Source organism: Aythya fuligula, chromosome W (genome assembly GCF_009819795.1).
Source record: "Aythya fuligula isolate bAytFul2 chromosome W, bAytFul2.pri, whole genome shotgun sequence".
Taxonomy (NCBI): Eukaryota; Metazoa; Chordata; class Aves; order Anseriformes; family Anatidae; genus Aythya; species Aythya fuligula.
Window position 1 is genome coordinate 12,830,183 of NC_045594.1, and position 13,876 is coordinate 12,844,058.

Consider the following 13,876-nt stretch of genomic DNA (forward strand, 5'->3'; position numbering starts at 1 on the left):
GGTTAGAGGATAAACACAGGTTAAACGGGAATCTTTGGTGTTCTTCTGTGGCTATCAGGTCTGTCATAAGGTTATGGGCAAACCCTGTGGTTTAGAGTATTTTAAGGCCTGCCAACAACTTCTCTAGGGCTAAATAGTGCATTTTAATGCTAGTGTTTAGGGAAGGAATTAGGGTAAGCAGGAGAGTAAAGGTAAGGAAAAGGGTCTGTGGGCTGCATTTTTCTTCAGTGGATACTTTAAGTTCAGGCATTAGAGTAGTGGATTCCTCTCAGAGTGTTGGAGGAGCATTTAGGTTTAAAGATTAGAATTACTGGTTCAAATAATGTAAGGGCAATACATGACTGTTTTAAATCAGTGTTACTGTAACACCTACATTAAATGACCCCTCTTACCTTTAGGGAATCATTAATTTCTGCTGGCCATGCTCCTCTTGCCACCCCAAAATCTCACATCTCTCTTGTCCAGGCTGCTCCCGACCTCCCCATATCTTGTTGGGATCAGCTTTCTGATGACATTTACCATCTCAGTGTATCTATCTCACCTCTGTTGGCTCCTCCATTCCTCAGAAGGTAGTGGCCTTGTAATGAGGAGGGAAAAGGACACAAAGGTCTTTAGGCGCATCCTGCTCAATGTGCCCATCAGCTCTGTACCTATGCAAAATCATGCTTCCTACCTACAAGTTTTGTTTCCCAAATGGCTTCTGTGGATCCAGGGTTACTTTTCCCAGGCCCTCTCACATGTTTCAGTTTCAGATGTGGAGGGATAGGATAAGGAAAGCCAAGTCTCACATGGAACTCAGCTTGGCAAGGGACACAAAGAATAACAGGAAGAGATTCTTTAGATACATTGCTCAGAAAAGAAAGGCCAAGGACAGTGTACCCCCTGTGATGAATGAGAAGGGTGAACTGGTAATGACAGACATGCAGAAGCCTGAGGGACTCAACAACATCTTTGCCTCAGTCTTCTCTGCCAGTCAGGCTTCCCAAGTCTTTCATTTCCCTTAAACCATAGATGGAGGCTGGAGGTGCAAAGTCCCACCCACTCTAAGTGAAAAGCAGGTTTGAGACCACCTGATGGAACTCAACAAGTACAAGTCTATGGGGCATGATGACTTGCATCCCAGGGTCCTGAGGGAACTGGCTGATGTAGTTGTCAAGCCTCTCTCCATCATATTGGAAGAGTCCTGGCAGTCGGCTGAAGTCCCTGGTGACCTGAAAAAGGAAAACATCACTCCCATTTTTAAAAAAGGGTAGAAAGGAGGACCCAGGGAACCACCGTTTGCTGAGTCTCACCTCTGTGCCTGGCAAGATCATGGAAAAGAAGTGATCTCAGACACCCAGCATGGCTTCACCAAAGGCCAAATCTTGCCTGACCAATCTGGTGGCTTTCTAAAATGGAGTGACCGCATTAGACAACAAGCAAAGACCAACCAATGTCATCTACTTGGACTTCAGTAAGACCATTTACAGTATCCCGCATGACATCCTGATCTCCAAATTGGAGAGATACGCATTTGATGGCTGCACCACTGAGTGGATAAGGAGTTGGCCTGAAGGTCACACCCAGAGAGTGGTGCTCAATGGCTCTATATCAGAGTGGATGCTGGTGATGAGTAGCGTCTGTCACGAGTCTGTCTTGGGACTGGTACAGTTTAATATCTTTATCAATGACATAGTGGGATCGAGTGCACCCTCAGCAAGTGTGCAGATGACACCAAGCTGAGTGGTGTAGTTGATGCAACAGAGGAAGGGGTGCCAACCAAAGAGTGCTGGACAAGATTGAAATTTGGGTCCCTGTGAATCTAAGGAGGTTCAACAAGTCCAAGTGCAAGATTCTGCACTGGGCTTGGGAAATCCCAGACATGAGGATAGGCTGGGAGAAGAACTCATTGAGAGGATCCCTGCTGGGAGGTACTTGGGGGTTCTGCTGGACAAAAAGCTCGACATGAGCCAGCAGTGTGTGCTTGTAGCCCAGGAGGCCAACTGCATTCTGGGCTGCATCAAGAGAGGAGTGGGCAGCACGTGGAGGCAGGTGATTGTCCCCCTCTGCTCTGCCCTTGTGAGGCCTCACTTGGAGTCCTGTGTCCAGGTCTGGAGACCCCAACACGAGAAGGATGTGGATCTTTTAAAACTGGTCCAGAAGAGAGCCACAAAAATGATCAAGGGGCTGAAGCACCTCTCCTATGAAAAAAAGGCTGAGAGAGCTGGGACTGTTCAGCCTGGAGAAAAGAAGGCTCCAGGGTGACCTCTTTGTGGCCTTTCAGTACTTGAAGCAGCTTATAAAAAAGATGGAGAGTGACTCTTTGCTCAATCAGATAATGACAGAAGAAGGGGGAATGGTTCTAAGCTAAATGAGGAGAGATTTAGATTAGAGGTTAGGAAGAAATTCTTCACTTGGAGATGAGGCACTGGAACAGGTTGCTGAGAGACCTTTTGTTGAGGGATTTTTGAAACAGCAAAGATCCCATGGCTTGATGCAGCTGAGCAAACCAAGCTACCAGGACGACTATGAGAAGTTCCCATGACAGTGTTCCCACATTGCCCAGTTGAGGAATTTAGAAAAATGTTGTTGCCAGCAGCTTGCTTCAAGAACAGCATCTACATGACTGCTAATCACAAGGGGGTTGTTTTCTTGCAGGTTGGGTTGTTTTCGTGCAGTTCTTTGTCTGAGTGCTTTTGACCAATAATCTTGTGTGAGACACTATCCGCCCCTGTTAAGAATGCTATAAAAGTCAGGCTAGTCAGGTAATAAAGAGAGAGAGCATGATCTGACCATTCTAGTGTCTGTTGTGTTTTCGACCGTTTTTCCTGCAACACATGCCGCCTGCACAGGCTGAGACACGCAGAGAGACCTGAGAGACCTGAGAGACACTGAGAGACCTGAGAGACTCCGAGCACAGAGATTGCGGTGAGATGCTGAGATTGATTGATACAGATCGTGGTGAGACACGGAGATTGCTTGATACAGAGATCGCAGTGAGATGCAGAGATTGATGCAGATCATGGTGAGATGCAGGGATTGATTGATACAGATCGTGGTGAGACGTGGAGATTCACCAAATCACAGAATCACAGAATTGTCTAGGTTGGAAGAGACCTCAAGATCATTGAGTCCAACCTGTGACCTAACACTAACAAGTCCTCCACTAAACCATATCACTAAGCTCTACATCTAAACATCTTTTAAAGACCTCCAGGGATGGTGACTCCACCACTTCCCTGGGCAGCCTGTTCCAATTCCTAATAACCCTTTCAGTAAAGAAGTTCTTCCTAATATCCAACCTAAACCTCCCCTGGCACAACTTTAGCCCATTCCCCCTCGTCCTGTCACCAGGCACGTGGGAGAATAGACCAAACCCCACCTCACTACAGCCTCCTTTAATGTACTTAGGAAGAGCAATAAGGTCACCCCTGAGCCTCCTCTTCTCCAGGCTGAACAAGCCCAGCTCCCTCAGCTGCTCCTCGTAGGACTCCAGATCCCTCACCAGCTTTGTGTTTTCTCTGGACTTGCTGGAGCACCTCGATGTCCTTCTTGTAGTGAGGGGCCCAAAACTGAACACAGTACTCAAGGTGCGGCCTCACCAGAGCCGAGGACAGGGGGACAATCACTTCCCTAGCCCTGCTGGCCACACTGCTTCTGATACAAGCCAGGATGCTGTTGGCCTTCTTGGCCACCTGAGCACACTGCTGCCTCATATTCAGCCGACTATCCACCATCACTCCCAGGTCCTTCTCTGACAGGCAACTTTCCAACCACTTCTCTCCCAGCCTGTAGCTCTGCTTGGGGTTATTGCGCCCCAGGTGCAGGATCCGGCACTTGGCCTTGTTGAACTTCATAGTTGGCCTCAGCCCATTGGTGCAGCCAGATCCTCCTGCAGAGCTTTCTTACCCTCAAGCAGATCGACACACGCACCTAACTTGGTGTCATCTGCAAACTTACTGAGGGTGCACTCAATGCCCTCATCCAGATCATCGATGAAGATATTAAAGAGGACTGGCCCCAGCACCGAGCCCTGGGGAACGCCACTAGTGACTGGCCTCCAACTGGACTTGACTCCATTCACCACGACTCTTTGGGCCCGGCTATTTAGCCAGTTTCTAACCCAACGAAGCGTGCACCAGTCCAAGCCAAGACACAAGTCACAAACCAGACATAAGTCACCTCAGCAGCAGCTTCCAAGCCAGGGGCCTGCTGCTGGCCTTGCAGCTTCTTGGCTACACACAGCCAAGCCTTGTGCCTCCTGCTGCCCACTCATGGACTCAAGCAGAAGGGACAGGACAACTCATCTGGGGGCCTCCTTTCTGTCTGGGTCCTCCTGGCTCTGGAGGCAGAGGGGATTCCCCAGTCAGCATGCCAAGCAGCTGCCTTCTGCTGGCCTAGCAGGGCCACTGCCAGATGTCAGCCCAAAAGTCCAGATCCCAGGGAGAAGTCAAGGGTGACCTGCCACCTCCAGACACAAGTGACCTCACAGTCCCTTTCTGTGACACGTTCCTGCTGCTCTCCTACCAACTGCAGAGACAGAAGTGACCTCACAGTCACTGCCACAGTCACATTCCTCCTGCTGGGACAAAAGATGCTGAGGCAGAGCTTAGCTCCTCAGAGCATTCCCACCCATCTCCTCCTTGTGGCCCACAAGCTGATCAGATCAGGGTAAGCAAGAGAGTAAAGGTAAGGGAAAGGGGCTACAGGCTGTGTTTTGGCTTCAAGGGATACTTTGAGGTCAGGCATAAGAACAGTGGATTCCTGTCCGGGTGTAGAGTAGCATTGACGTTTGGGGATTAATATCACTGGTTAAAATAAGGGAAAGGCTTTACATGACTGTTTGAAGTCAGTGTTACAGCAGAATCAACATTACCTGAATGTTCTAACCTCACAGAAATCATTAATTTCTGCTGGCTAAGCTCCTTTTCCCTCCCTCAAATCTCACATCTCTCCTGGCCAGGCTTCTCCTGACTTCCCCATATCAGTCATCTTCTTAGGGACAGCTTTCTGATGGATTTCATGATCTCAGAGTATCTGTCTCATATCCGTTGGCTACTCCTTTCTTGAGACTGACGTGGCACCTAAGTCAGGATGGAAAATAACACAAAGGCTGTAGGTAAACCGTGCACAATATGCCCAGCAGTTCTTGTACCACCCCAAAATTTTGTTTCCTGCCTCCAACTTTTAGATATGGAATGGTTTCTGTGTACCCAGTCTATCTTTTTCCAAACCCTCATGCATGGTTCAGTTTGCCCCAAGCGTCTTGGAGGCAGTGGCCCCCTCTGTGTCGAAAACTGAAAGCAGTGTTAAAGGATGACTTCAGGCAAAAGCTGACACCTCTGACATGACAACCCCTACCCAAGACCTCTTCCACTATGGGGCCTACCAGGTACTTAGAAAGAGCCGATCTCAGAAACTACATGCACAGCAAGTGCCTTCTGCTGCCCTACCATGGACACTGGCAGATGTGAGCCTAAAGGCACAGATCCCAGCCAGGAGTCAAGGGTGACCTGTCAGCTACTTCAGAAAGCAGTCACCTCACAGGCCATTTAACAGCCATTCGCTTCCTGCTGGACTTAGTGTTTCTGACGCACCACTGAGCTTATAATACCACACCTAGAAAACACCCCCTTTTTGGGCCAGGACCTGCCCAGGTGGAAGTGATCTGGTGGTGATCCTCCAAGCTCATGACACACCTGCTGGGCTCCCATCCTCTCTGACACACAGGAGCCAGTTCCGTGCCAGTCCTGTGAGGTGCTAGGGCAGGAGGGACCTTGCAGGCAATGTTCCAGCCCCATGCCTGTTGGCGGTCTCTCAGCTCCTTGTGCACAGTGAAGATCACACTCAAGTCCAGAAGTCTGAAGCTGGCCTAGAAGACACTCATGTGAAGCATCCTTGAAGCCCCAGCCCAAGCTGGCCATGCTGGTCTGCAGTGCGAGGGGGCTGTGGTGCCTGGGGCACAGGGGCACTCTGCAGGGCCATGCTGGGCAGGCTGGGAGGCAGACCCAGCTCATGGGGTCACTGCCATTGCCCCAGGGCTGCAAGGAATCACTCCCCAGGCTCCTTTGGTGGGGCTTTTTTGAGCCGTGGGGCTGCAGATCTCTCCTCTGCCTGCTCACACCAGATTGAGCACTTGAGCTCTGGTCAGTCCACCTTGGAGGAGATCCCCCCTTAGGAGGGAAGTGCTGCAGTGGAGGCCAGCTGTGCCACTGCCGTGCCCACTGCCTGTCCCTGCCTGCAGTCCCAGCTCAGCCCCACAGCAGCACTGGCACCAAGCTGCAGGAGCAGCCGGGCCTGACCCCACCAGCAGGGCTCAGCAGGACAGGGCGGCAGTGGCAAGAGAGCAGCTCTGCATGCCCCAAGCGCTGGTGCTCCCTGGCCGTGCTGCTGGGATGGGACTCTTTTCCTCTGCACCCCTGCACATGGGCACTGATCCTGAAGTGCCAGAACAGGTCTCAGAGAAAGGATGTCAGACAAAAAAAGGCAGTTAAATCTTAACTTCCTTAAGGTTAAATTCACAGAGAGCATGGCTTCACAATCATAGAGTCTATGAGCTATATTCAACAGGTACATCCATATCATTTTAATGGGTGTTCATTAGCTGAATTAATGTAATAAGAATATGCACAAACACAACCACAAAACAAAACAAAACAAAACAGTTATACTGGCTATTCTGTCAATTATTTGCATTACAAGCTATGTGCAGAAGCAGATCAAAAATTTCTTGCTTCCAAGACACATCTAGTCATCAATTTCCACAAGGCATGCTTGACCTCTTGGATCATTATGGTACAGATGAGGACGTGCTCTGCTGGAGGCACCACTGAGTACAGAACTGCCACCACCAGGTCCAGGGATGGGGAGGAGATGGAAGGGGCTTCAGGCAGGCAACCATGACAGGCCTGAGGAAGACGGACACCATGGCCAGGTGAGGGAGGCACGTGGAAAAGGCTTTGTGCCGGCCCTGCTATAGAGACAACAGGACTGTCACCTAGATCCACAAGGTCTAATCCAAATACACTGCTCCTACCTGTGGCAGCTGGGCTCCTGGCCCTGAGCCCCTCCTGGATGCTGGGGCTGCTCCCCCAGGTCAAGAGGAGATGGGAAGAGAGGGATACTGAGACCAATGAATTTCCACTGGTATCTTTATTGTCTTTATCTACCAAGGAAGCCTGGTTCTGTATGTACATTAGATGATGTGGTCAAACCTAACACAAGAAGTAACATTCAGAATGCTAAGAATGAGATTATTAAAAACAAAATGAAATATTGTTAAAATACTCACAGAGAAAAATAATTTAAAAAATGTTGTGTCATTTTCCCGAATACACTTTGATTTCTCTTGGGATTCTTATTAATGACAATGTTATGATAACACTTGTAATGATAGAAATGATATGATATAATGTGAATCAAAATATTTGCATATTATTAAGAATACATCTTCTAAAAGCATCATGGATGCTTAAGAAACATGTATGGAAACAGTTTCCTCACTGCATCCTTGAGATCCTGGTTCCTCATGCTGTAGATGAGGGGGTTCACTGCTGGAGGCACCACCGAGTACAGAAGTGCGACGACCAGGTCCAGGGATGGAGAGGAAATGGAGGGGGGCTTCAGGTAGGAAAATATGCCAGTGCTAAGAAACAGGGAGACCACAGCCAAGTGAGGGAGGCATGTGGAAAAGGCTTTGTGTCGTCCCTGCTCAGAGGGCATCCTCAGCACTGCCCTGAAGATCTGCACATAGGAGAAAACAATGAAAATGAAACAACCAAATGCTAAAAAGATACTAAACAGAACTGCCCAAACTTCTCTGAGATAGGATTCTGAGCAGGAGAGCTTGAGGATGTGGGGGATTTCACAGAAGAACTGGTCCACAGCATTGCTGTGGCAGAGGGGAAGGGAAAACGTAGTGGCCGTGAGCAGGACAGCATTGAGAAAGCCACTGCCCCAGGCAGCTGCTGCCATCTGGGCACAAGCTCTGCTGCCCAGGAGGCTCCCGTAGTGCAGGGGCTTGCAGATGGCAATGTAGCGGTCATAGGCCATGATAGTAAGGTTATAATACTCTGCTGATATGCAGAAGAGAAAGAAAAAGAGCTGTGCAGCACATCCTTGATAGGAGATGGCCCTGGTGTCCCAGAGGGCATTGGCCATGGCTTTGGGCAGAGTGGTGGAGATGGATCCCACATCGAGGAGGGCGAGGTTGAGGAGGAAGAAGTACATGGGGGTGTGGAGGCGGTGGTCACAGGCTACGGCGCTGAGGATGAGGCCGTTGCCCAGGAGGGCAGCCAGGTAGATGCCCAGGAAGAGCGCGAAGTGCAGGAGCTGCAGCTCGCGTGTGTCTGCGAATGCCAGCAGGAGGAACTCACTGACAGAGCTGCTGTTGGGCATTTCCTTGTTCTGGGCATGGGGTCCTGCCCAAGGAAAAGAAAAACACTGAGTGTTTATCAGAGTTATCTTAACAGAGTTATCTTACAAAATAAAAAATAATATATATCCATTTTTCTTTTATGCCTTCATTTCTCATTTCAGAGGAAAAATCATTCCATTTTTCATTTAATCCCTCCCAAATGATTCTCCAATTCCATTCAGTCTTTTGGCAGGTCCCTTTTATGAGTTCTGTCTGGTGCTGCTAGAGGGCACGAGACTTGCTGTGAGCAATGCGGGAGTCAGTCCTGCCCTAAGCTAGTGGTAAAGATCATATAGTGATTTTTATTTTCTCTTTTGTTCTAGCAGCCCCACTGTACTCAAAGTAAAACCTTGTGTTTCATCAACGTAGCGATGTATTCAGTGTAGTGTCCTTGGAAGAGCACATCAAGTCTGTCTGTTAGTCCTAGTGTCAACTGCCCTTTGCTGGTGTCTCTTTGACCTACGGGACAATTGCACTCCTATGTTTGCCTGAAACAAGCCAGGACACTGCTGAGAGCAGAGACATCCAGGCTCAAAGTGCCCATCTCCACACCCCTAAACTTGTCCCCATACTCCCCTTCCCCCAAGCACACCGAGGGCTCACCCCATGGGCATGTGAAAGCCCCATCCCCAGCCAGCCTGGGAACAAGACCAGCAGCAGCACGGCCAGCTGGAGAAGCCAGGAGGAATGCCAGCGTGCTGCTGCCAGGGGAGGCAAGGCCAGGGAGGGACAGACGGACACTCAGCAGACCCTCCTGTGCTGCAGCTCTGCCTGCAGAGGAGGCAGCTCATGCTCAGTGTAGGCAATCTGTACTCTTCTCAAATTGGCTGAGGCCTCCCAAAGACAGGGCACTGGGCATTGGAGGGTTTGCAGCTCCTAAAGAGAAGCTAGGATAAAACCTGAGAGGACCACAATGATGATGTTGGTGTAGTCTGTGGGCTGAGGTGTGGGAAGGGACATTATGAAGTTCAATGATGAAATATTGATCCCTCACTACAATGCTCTAGCAGTCTCAGTCTGCAGTACAAACCTGACCACCTATTACCATGAAACCAGCCTCCACTCTACCGCAGGTATCTGCAAGCACAAGCTACAGAAAATGTCTTGCCTTTCAGGTAGCCCCTGCCTTGGTCTTCCTTTTGAAAAATCCAATCATAAATGCCATTCTCTAAAGCATTTTCTACTCATTTCTGGAGAAACAGAGAGACCCACCCTGCCAGATGCTACCAGCTGTCAGATGTGCCAGCTGTACAAGACCCCTCTGGCAACCCCACCTGCATGGCCCTGCTGCCAGAGCCTCACGGTGTCAAGAGCCTGCAGATGTGTCCTGCCACACGCTGCCCTCTGTTGTTGCGCTCCTCAGTGCCTCCAAGCCCTCTCTCCTTCTCTCCTCTCTGTGTGCCAGCTGCAGTCAGAGCCCCCAGCCCTGCTGCGCTGTGCAGAGGAGCTGCTCCTGGCCACAGCTGTCTCTCTGCACCACGGCCCTCTTGCCACGAGCTCTCTCTGTCCCACGAGCCCGGCCCAGCTCAGCAGCACAGCACCAGCCCAAGGCACTGGAATCACCCCTCTGGGGGCTTTGCTGATGAGCCCACGAACCTCAGGCACTCAGAGACAATTGAAGACAGCTCTCCAGAAGTCCAAGTCAGAGGCAAGTTTCCTGCAGTGTCCCCCTGAGGGCCAGCACTGACACAGCCTCCCTTGGAGCTCGTTAGAGCAGAACCCTGGAGGCAGTGAGGACAAGGAGACAAAGGCAGCGTGAAGGTGACACTGATGTGGAGGAAATCTGGATGTGTGTCACCAAGCCCAAGGCCCAGCGCTTGCCCCATACCCTGGGAAGAGAGATCCTTTCCTTTACAGGTTACTCAGGCCTCTTTGTGGGGCAGTAGGAGATGGGGATGTGCATGGCCAAGTGCAGGACAATGGTACGACCCCTGCCTGGTTCATGGGTGGGGGTGAGGAGGCAATGAGGCCCTGGTGCTTTAACAACATGTCTCCTCATTGGCTTTAGTGGCTTAGATAGCAGCCATTACCATGGATACAAAGATTTTGGTTCTGTTGGGACTTTGAGCCTTTCCAGTGTCCTTGCTCTTCTCTGAACCAGGCTGTCATAGGAAATCCCAGTCCTGTACGTTTTTACCCATTCCTGTAGACCATTTTGTTTGTGGTGTCTCACTGAATCTGAGCTTAGTCTGTTAACTCCGATTCTCTTGGTGGCCATAGTCTGTGTAAGGCAGCTCTGTAGGAAGCTGGCCTGGTTCCTGGTGAGCAGGCACCACTGCTCGTACGGCATCCCTCATGGAGGGTGTTCACAAATCTATGCAGCTGGATGGGATATAGCCGAGGGTACTGAGGGATCTGGCAGAAGTGCTCACCAAGCTGCCTTCCATCATTTATCAGCAGTCCTGGCTATCAGGGGTGTTCCCAGTCAGCTGGTGACTAGCAAATGTGATGGTCACCTACAAAATGGCTGGAAGGAGGATTGTGGAACTACAAGCCTGTCAGTCTGAACTCGGTACTGGGGAAGCTCTTGGAGCAGATTATCTTGGATTCCATCACACAACGCTTCCAGAACAACCAGGTGATCAGGCCCAGTCAGCATGGGTTTGTCAAAGGCAGGTCCCGCTTGGCAAATCAGATCTCAAGGTGTGACAAGGTGATGCTCGCAGTGGATGAGGGAAAGGCTGTGGATGTGCTCTACCTAGGCCGCAGTAAGGCTTTTCCATCTTTTCCCACAACATTCTCCAGAGAAACTGGCTGCTCAAGGCTTGGACAGGTGTACACTTTGTGGGGTTAAAAACTGGACCAAAGTCATGGTAAATGCAAATAAATGCAGGTGGAGGCCTGTCCTTAGTGTCCCCCAGAGCCCAGTACTGTGGCCAGGTCTCTTCAGTATCTCCATCAATGATGTGGATGAGGGGATCGAGTGCACCCTCAGTAAGTTTGCAGATGACACCAAGTTTGGAGTGAATGTTGATCTGTTAGGAGGGCTTGTGAGGCCACAGCTCGAGTACTGTGTTCAGCTCTGGGGCCCAATAAGGATGTGTATCTATTAGAAGGAGTCCAGTGGAGGGCCATGAGGGCGATCAATGGGCTGCAGCACTTTTCCTAGGAACATGCTGAGGAAGATGGGTTTGTTCGGCCTGGACAAGAGAAGGCTCTGGGGAGACCTTCAAGAGCCCTTCCAGTACCAATAGGGGGCCTACAGGAAAGCTGGGGACGGACTCTTCATCAGAGTGTCATGATAGGAGTAGCGGTAATGGTTTTAAACTGAAAGAGGGTAGATGTAGATTAGCTATTAGAAAGAAGTTCTTGACTTAAAGGGTGGTAAGGCAGTGGAACAGGCTGCCCAGGGAAGCTGTGGATGCCCTATCCCTGGAAGTATTCAAGGCTAGGTTGGATGGGGCTTTGAGCAACCTGGTCTAGTGGAAGCCGACTCGATGATGGGGCAGAGTGAGAAGCAGAGAAGGCCTTGATGCTGTGCAAACACTGCACTACACTGACTACAGCTGTGGGTGACCAACACTGCTTTGGTCACATATCAAAAACACAGTACCACAGGGGCTGCACTGCAGAAGAACTCTGCCCCAGCCAGAGACAGTGTCCCCACAATGGATAAGAAGCTCTGGAAGGAGCCAGGAAGGTGTTAATAAGCACCAGGACAATTGAGGAAGCCCAAAGGCCCTTCTGAAGGGTCACCGAGTGCCACCCGAGAGACAGTGCTGGGCAGTGGGGAGGGCTAGGAGAAACAATTGTGTGAAGTTTGTGAGAAACATAGAAATGTCACTGCCACTGCCCCAGGGCTCCAAAAAATCACTCACTGGCCTCCTCTGTCAGGGCATTGTGAGCCCAGTAGACAGCAATGAATGGAGCCCGCAGAGCGTGAGCCTGTCCTATGTGGACTGAGCAGAGCTCAAGTGCTCAATCTGGTGTGAACAGGCAGAGGAGAGCTCTGCAACCCCGGGGCACGCAGCAGCCCCAGCAAAGGAGCCTGGCGAGTGATTCCTTGCAGCCCTGGGGCAATGGCAGTGACCCCATGAGCTGGGCCTGCTTCCCAGCTTGCCCAGCACTGCCCTGCAGAGTGCCCCATGCCCCGGGAACCCCGGCCCCCTCACCCTACAGAGCAGCACCACCAGCTGAGGCTGGGGCTGGGGCTGGGGCTGGGGCTGGGAGGTGCTTCCCCAGGTGTTTTCCAGGCCAGCTTCATGCACATGGCTTCTGGATGTGAGTGTGATCTTCGCTTAGAGCAACGATCTGAGAGACCACCAACAGGCACAGGGCAGGAGGTCCCTCCTGCCCAAGTACTTTACAGGACTGGCATGGAACTGGCTCCTCAGAGAGGCTGGGAGCCCATCATCAATGCTGCAAGGATCACAGCCAGATTACTTGTATGTGTGCAGGTCCTGGCCTCATAAGGGGGTGTTTTGTAGGTATGGTTTGGGAAGGTCTATGCTACACCGGGCCTGATGGCACCGGATGGGATGCGCCTCTCTCGGAGAGGGGTAAGGATCTTAGGTCAGGAGTTGGCAGGGCTGATAGATAGGGCTTTAAACTAGAGTCGAAGGGGGAAGGGGCTAAAACCAGGCGAACCGGTGAAGACCTAAGGGATGGTATGCTAGAATCAGAGGGGCTGTGTGCCAGTGGGGTCCTTTGGTCAGATCCACAAGGTGCTGAGTGTAAGGAGACGCACCTGAAGTGCTTTTACACAAACGCACGCAGTATGAGGAATAAAATAGATGAGCTAGAAGTCCTGGCCCAGTCCCGCAACTACGACATCATCGGCATAAGCGAAACCTGGTGGGATGAGTCCTGTGACTGGGGTGTTGCGATAGATGGTTACAGGCTCTTCAGGAGGGACAGGCAGGGTAGGCGAGGTGGTGGGGTGGCGATGTATGTGAAGCAGGGGCTGGACTGTGTGGAACTTCAGGTCGGCGATGGCAAAGTTGAGAGCCTCTGGGTAAGGATCAAGGGACGAACGAATAAAGGGGATGTCGTTGTGGGAGTCTATTACAGACCGCCTGGCCAGGACGATAGCGCCGATAAATTATTCTTTACAGAACTAAGAGAGGCCTCGAGATTAACTCCCCTTGTCCTTATGGGGGACTTCAACTTGCCAGACGTTAACTGGGAGTGCCACACGGCTGACACGAGCAAGTCCAGGAGGTTCATGAAGCACCTAGATGATAACTTCTTGGTGCAGGTGCTAACGGAGCCAACTAGGAAAGGTGCCCTCCTAGACCTGTTGCTAGAAAACAGAGAGGATCTGGTGGGAGATGTGGTGATTGGTGGCCGCCTCGGTCATAGCGACCATGAAGTGGTTGAGTTCAAAATTTACGGTGACAGAAGGAAAAGTGCCACCAAAACCTCATCCCTAGATATGGGGAAAGCGGACTTCAGGCTGCTCAGGGAACTAGTCAGTAAGGTCCCCTGGGAAACTGCTCTTGAAGGCCTCGATGTCCACCAGTGCTGGTCACTCTTTAAGTG

At 50.9% G+C, this 13,876-nt stretch overlaps 1 protein-coding gene across 1 annotated transcript; it reads right to left on the reverse strand.

Moving 5' to 3' along the window:
• Positions 1-7,440: 7,440 nt before the first annotated feature.
• LOC116501308 (olfactory receptor 14C36-like) lies at positions 7,441-8,376 on the reverse strand. The gene has a single exon (XM_032206826.1). The coding sequence runs from the start codon at positions 8,374-8,376 to the stop codon at positions 7,441-7,443; it is 936 nt and encodes a 311-aa protein (XP_032062717.1).
• Positions 8,377-13,876: the final 5,500 nt, after the last annotated feature.